Raw genomic sequence first — 6,584 nt, forward strand, 5'->3', positions numbered from 1 at the left:
ATTTAATTTAATTTTATTCCATTGCATTTTTATTTTCTCTGACCCACCTCCTTAATGCGGAATTACTTTTCATTTGGCATCACATTGCGGTTTTACTTTGATTGCTTATAATTTTATATAATTTTTTCTTTTCAATTTACTTAATTCTTGCGTTTTTGTGTTAAGTGAATGTTTACAGTTAAAATCCATATAACCTCAAGCATTGAAACTCTGTGCTAAGAAACGCGTTGGTTTAAATTTATAACACTTAATCATTAACTAACTACATTCAATTCCCTTATTTCCCCTCCCATCCATAGGAGTACACAGGCCCTGGCGAACAGGAGGTAGAAAAGCCGACCAAAGACGAATACAAGGTCGCCAAATGGATGAAAAAGAACGTAAAAACAAAGAAAACCAAATTTCTCAGCCACAATGTGGAGTATTTCTCCTCGAATAAGGCCATTGATGCATTGATGAAGTCAAAGTTCGCCACCGGCGATGATGCACTTTTTACCACACGTGAACAGGCCATTGAATTTTTGGATGCCATGTTGGAGCATAAATTTTTCCATCGCGCCAAAAAAGTGCCTGTCTCCCTGGATGAAATGCGTGGTGCTGGCAGCGCTGCCGGTAGCAAAACAACGAAAAACAAAGCTGATGAAAAAGAGCATAAGAGCATTGGTAAAAAAGAAAAGGAAGAGAAGAAAGATACTGAAGCTGAGGGTGAAGCAAGCGGTGGCAATGGCGCTGGTGATGGCAATAACAGCGCCGGTGCTGGCAACGGCGGCGAGAAGAAGGAGAAACGCAAGCGTAAGATCCGGCTGGATATGCATCATGAACAGGTATTTGTGGACGGCTCTGAGGCATATGTTTGGATTTTCGACCCCATCCCATTACACTATTGGATCTATGGCCTGATATTGCTATTGGGCGCTATTGTGATTTGCCTGTTCCCGCTATGGCCACCGCTATTGCGCAAAGGAGTCTACTACCTTTCAGTAGCGGCCGCTGGATTCCTTGTAGTTATATTAGCGCTGACGGTGATACGCCTCATCATCTTCACAATTGTTTGGGCATTGACTTATGGAAAAGTGCATTTCTGGCTGCTGCCGAATTTGACCGAGGATGTGGGATTCTTTGCCTCATTTTGGCCACTCTACGAGGTAAGTTCTTTTAGGAGTTTTTGAGCGTATTAAATTTTATTACAAAATCTTTGCAATACAGACCAAATATGTGACCGAAGATGAAAAATCGAAAAGCGCCGAAAAGCGTTCCAAATCGAAGTCTAAGAAGAAGGACAAGGACAGCGATGCAGAGGATGACACTGCCCCCGAAGCGATACCACTGGAACCGGAAAAGATTGAAGAGGTGAAGGAGCATGATGCTGAGATCGAATTGCGGCGTCGCAATGTCGCACAATCGGTGGCTAGTGCCAACTCAGTAGCCGCTGAAAATGAGTCGCAGAGCAGTGTCGGCAGTGGCGGTGACAATAGCGAAGTGGCCGCAGTGTCGGACGCTAAAGGGTGAGATCTAGTTTTTTTTTGGCGGCACGTTGAGTTTGTGCGATTTTTTTTGTGTGCGCATTTACTTGAGGCCTGCCATTTATATTTGGCATACATACATATATATTTATGTTTGTATGTTTATGCAAATCATGCTCTCTTCCTAGTACATCTTAGTATCCTTTTAAATCTCTTATAATCATAGCATTATAAATAATACATATTTTTTAGTTGCATGCTGTTAATTTGCTCGAATCTAATTTGTAGTTTGCATTTATGCGCACGCGCATATTTTATTAATTTTATTTCTTTGATGACCAAATTTTATAATCGTTTTAGAATTTTACTTTATTTATAAAATTTATATTTATTAATCATAAATAAATAATGGCAAATATATGAACTTGTGAAAAACGGTTACGGAGGATTACTTAATTTTGAACTGGTTAAGTGGAATTTATTTTGACGCTAATTAACTTTGTAAGCCTAGTTTTGAAAAATAACCTTATTGATTTGTAATTTTCTCACTAATACAACCCCAATCATTTGCCTTCATATATTATTTTTAATTTTTGTCTAAAATGCTTTTGCTTATCATTTTTGAAAACTAAACTTGTTTAAAGCGTTTTACGTGGTGGTCTAAATTGCATACTAACCCTCATTTCGATTCCTGAAAAAAAGCAGAAAATGTTAATCTAACAGCTTTCACGCCCGGCAGGCAATGGCAAACGTGTCTTCTGCCATAAAAATTGTTCTCATAATATCCAATCTTCTAATCGGAAGCGTTTTTAAACTGTAGGCCCTTAATTTCAATCAAATTTCAAGTCAAACATATGTAACAGCTTAGTTCTGCCTTCTGTTGTGCAAGATGAACAGCTTCGGTTTCTCCGAATGTTGTAGACCCATTTCCATCTCTTGGCTATTTTGTAATATGTATATCTACCACAAAGTATGCATATTCTTCAAAAAAAAAAAATACTCGCAGAATTGGCTTCTTTCAGATGAAGCTTAAAAATCGAGCTTAAAAAATTCTTTGAAGCTCGAGCTCCCCAGCATCATTTCGTATTTAGTCTCTCAAACTTCTTAACTAATTTTCTTTATTATTTAAACTTTTTTTGTGCCAGCTTCCGAAAAAAAATTGGTTCAAACGATTCGCAGTCGTAACAAACAATCGGTTTTTCAAACAATTTTTTCGCTGAAGCGAAAGACAGTGCCTCTGATAAATAATTTGTATTTGTATTCTTACATAATTCATGCATTTACTGTGTTTTGTTTTTGGTTAAAATACAGATAAAATTTTATTTTTTTATTAATGTTCAGTTTTACATGGAATAATAAGTGTTAAAGTGAAGAAATAAATTGTTTTTTTCTTCATAATATTGCGTCACTGGATTTTTTATGCGGTTTTTTTTTTTTTAGAATTCTTTATCTGAATTTATGCGGTTTTCGAAAATGCCCTGGCTGTGCGGATTTTTTGTATGCGGCTTTCTGAGGAACGCATATACCGCATATGTTACAAGTAATTTTTAAGCAAAAAAAAAAAAAAGACTTCAATTCTCATATAAAAATTTTAGATTATCGTTAATTTTTTCATGATCCATCGGATTTAAACCAAATTAGTATGGGACCACCTGTGAGCCAACATCTTTCCCATACAAAAAGAATTATAGAAATCGGTTAACGTGGTCCAAAATTATGCGGTATGTATATGTACATTAAAAAAAAAAAATCCGACGAACTGATAACCTCCTCCTTTTTGTGAAGTCGGTTAAAAATGCAAAAGTACTGATGAAAGTCATCCTATTCTAGCAGGAGATCTTGCCGTTTAAAACTGTCTATAGTTACGCTTGATGTCAATTGATTAAGAGAAACACAATATAAGAATTGTTATAAGGCCATAAATAACAAATAATTTAAGGATGAGCACACCATAAAGATAAACATTCTAACAATAGAATATTAACAAAAACCAACAACAAACAACAACCACATGATCAAGTCTAAATAGCAACAAAATCGTTGCACTTGATTGTAGTTGGGTTGAACAAATGAAAATGTGGAAAAAGCAACAACAGTTTACAACTTCTACCATTGTTAATTATTGTTGTTTTTCCACAACCTTTTTCATTAGAAACAGCCTCAAGCTAAATAAAATTGTTGATTAATGCTAAACCAAGTAAATCACAAATCAGCACCAGCATACAACTAAACTCCAATCGAGTAGGATAAATGCAGATGTGCCAAATGAGTGTCCGGCATGCGGATAATCATCTTATGACTCGCAACCCCTCTTCGCATGCTTCTAAACACCACTCACCTAACGCCTCTCTCTCTCTCTCTCTATGGACCAACCAAGTTGGGGTGGCACCCTTCCTGGGTGAACCGTTAGCTGAGCTTGACGACAACGATTGATGGACAAGCCTATTTAGGCAGGGCTAAGTCGCCGCTACAACAACAAACAGAATACAAATTATCGAAATGCTTAAAAGCAACACTGGAAGACATGCTACATAACACCAAATACGGCCGAATTAATTGAATAGAAATCATCTATCGGTGCCAATAGCCGAGAGGATACATTTTCTTTAAAATACTGCTCAGAAAACAGAATAATGGGTTGCTTACGGATGGCAACGGAACTTACCAGTGGCGTTGATGGAGTATCCACTCAAAGCTGGCAGCCATAGTTGACATATTGTGGTTGCCGCGGATATTTTGATTGATATAATTTATTTCTTTTTTTCAACTGTTTCTTCAGCTTATTTACACTCAAGTCTTGATTGCAGGTACTTCAAAATTCTATTAGTTATCTTCGAATTTATGGCACTTAACTATAGCTGCTGTTCATAGTATAAATTTATATTTTAGGGATGTTGCCCACGGGCAAAAAATACGTTATTACAATGTTGCACATTCGCCAAATTTTTCCGGCGACCGCTATTAGAATATAACGTTTAGAAAGTTGCTGTGAGCAGGAACCAAACTTGGTATCTACCGGGCGGCAGTGCGCACCTCTTAAACACACGACCACGGTGGCCGCAACTTCACTTACCTACTTTTAATTTGAATATATTTTCGTGCTTGTGTTGTATCATTTCGTATTCACTTTGTATTTAAACTTTTCCATAGTGCATGTTAATACATACAAACATATGTACAGCCCGCTTCACTTGAATAGGTACACATATTTTCCTTAAGACCCCAGCTTATATCGGGACTTGTGGGCATCAGAGAAGTTTCTGTTTGATCCCGTTTTGAAGAATGATTAATTTCGAAGAAAAGTGATGAAAATGAAGAAAACACCTTGATTACTTTGGATTTTATTCGACTCTTTATCAAACTACACACAAATTTTGGTTATTATTTTGATTCACTTGAATAGGTACAAGGATGCGTAGCCTCCTTATGTGTATAGCAAAGTTATTAAACTTACACTTAAAACTTTTTTAAGAATTTAGAGAATAATTAGACATATAACAGTGCAGTAGTGGGCTAAGCCGGTGCACTTTCAACTATAAAAAATGCATAAATGGAGGGCTTCATGCTCACAGCATTGCATGAAAAAAGCATGAAATGTAGCCAGAACACAACAACCAGACGGAAACAACAAAAGTCCTTTACGGGGGCAGCATTTTATTGTCGAGATAGTGGACCGAAATGAAAGAAAACCGTTGGTGTTGATGGCACCACAAGGGAACTACGGATTACTCTGCGCACTTGTGTTCAGAAAATGTCAAAAAAGGCATCAACTTTACAATACGACGTTAAGAATCATAACTGGAATTTTGTGCAACTCGCATGTCTGGAATGACAACTAGAAAATAGTGATTTTCTCCGGCGAAAAGTTTAATTTTAATGGCTACAACGGATTTAATAATAATTGTCACGATTTTTGAAAGGACGAGCATTGTTTGTTTCCCCTCCATGATCGAGAAGAGAGTATGGCGGTCTGTACTGCGATTTCGTAGTCCAGAGCAGTTGTAATAATATTTAAAGTTTCCAAAATTACGAATAATTCATGCAAAATAAGTATTAAGGAATTTTTTTTTTGCCTGCATTTGTGGCCAAACTAAACAAAAGAACTCATTCAATATTTTGTTTATCAGCTTAATAGTGTATATTTTTTGTCTATAGGTAAAAATGTAAATTGCATTAAAGTTTTAATATATATTTTTTTTTTTTTTATTAATTAACATTTTGCACTTCACTCGAACTAATGATCTCGAATTGATCTTTGCCAGAGATTTCCGATTCGGATTCTGATGGAGTGTGTGAGCTGTAAAGTGAAGGTAGAATATCTTTTATAATCAAATACTATCTTTTTTTACGTATTTTAAAATGTATGACCACAATTATGGAGTAAATATGTATGTTGCAGATTTGTATGAGCATGCGCGGTGTTAAGCGAAAAATTAGTATGCTAATGGCGCCTGAAATGCGAAAATGGACAGAGAACTCGACTAGGAACTAAAAGAAAAAGGGACACAACTAAAATTGACGCTGAGTTTCATCAATTATTTAATGTTCACTTATGCATACAGCCCGCTTCACTTGAATAGGCACACTCTTTTTCTCAGATCTGAACTTATATCTGGATTTTGGGCATCGGAGAATTTTCTTTTTGATTTCATATTGAAGAATGATCAATTTGAAAGAAAAGGGGAGAAAATGCCTGTATTAATAAAATAGTAGAATGGCGCTTACACATTTGTTAGTGTTTGGCCCAGCTTTTCCCCAGATTTGTGGCGTACGCCTTGATGTTGTCACACAAAGGGGAGGGACCTAAATAGTTTTACAGCGACTCCGAACGGCAGAAATACACTCGGAGTTTTGCCATTGTCTGCCGTTGTTAAGAAGAAACCTTTTTATCTAGATTTTTTGCGACGTTGCTTTGACCACGGCTTGGGCCCAGGCCCTGCATAGTGGAAGCGCGCACAACTTACCACTACACTACAGCGGCCGTGAATAGGATGAACGCTGAAAAAATTACGATTTTGCTACGTTGTTCGCGATTTTTACAGCTCCTGTAGTGCGAATCGGTGCGTAATTTTGCCAGCATATTCAAGAACAAGAAGGTGTGAAAATATGCGACAAATGTTC

At 36.8% G+C, this 6,584-nt stretch overlaps 1 protein-coding gene across 2 annotated transcripts in view; it reads left to right on the plus strand.

Annotated features, from left to right (window-relative positions):
• The window catches only part of LOC108374196 (translocation protein SEC62-like), a 10,937-nt gene extending 8,298 nt beyond the window's left edge, over positions 1 to 2,639 (plus strand). Inside the window, exons 2-3 of one of the 2 annotated variants that reach the window (XM_017630171.1) lie at positions 300 to 1,145; positions 1,207 to 1,824. In XM_017630171.1, the coding sequence (XP_017485660.1) occupies positions 300 to 1,145; positions 1,207 to 1,509 (1,149 nt within the window). In that variant the 3' untranslated portion in view covers positions 1,510 to 1,824. Of the gene's footprint in view, positions 1 to 299; positions 1,146 to 1,206 lie in introns of both variants that reach the window. The other variant, XM_017630170.1, reaches the window with a different exon arrangement.
• Positions 2,640 to 6,584: the final 3,945 nt, after the last annotated feature.

Source organism: Rhagoletis zephyria, unplaced genomic scaffold, assembly GCF_001687245.7.
Source record: "Rhagoletis zephyria isolate East Lansing unplaced genomic scaffold, Rhagoletis_zephyria_1.1 Rzeph_scaffold_07448, whole genome shotgun sequence".
Lineage (NCBI taxonomy): Eukaryota > Metazoa > Arthropoda > Insecta > Diptera > Tephritidae > Rhagoletis > Rhagoletis zephyria.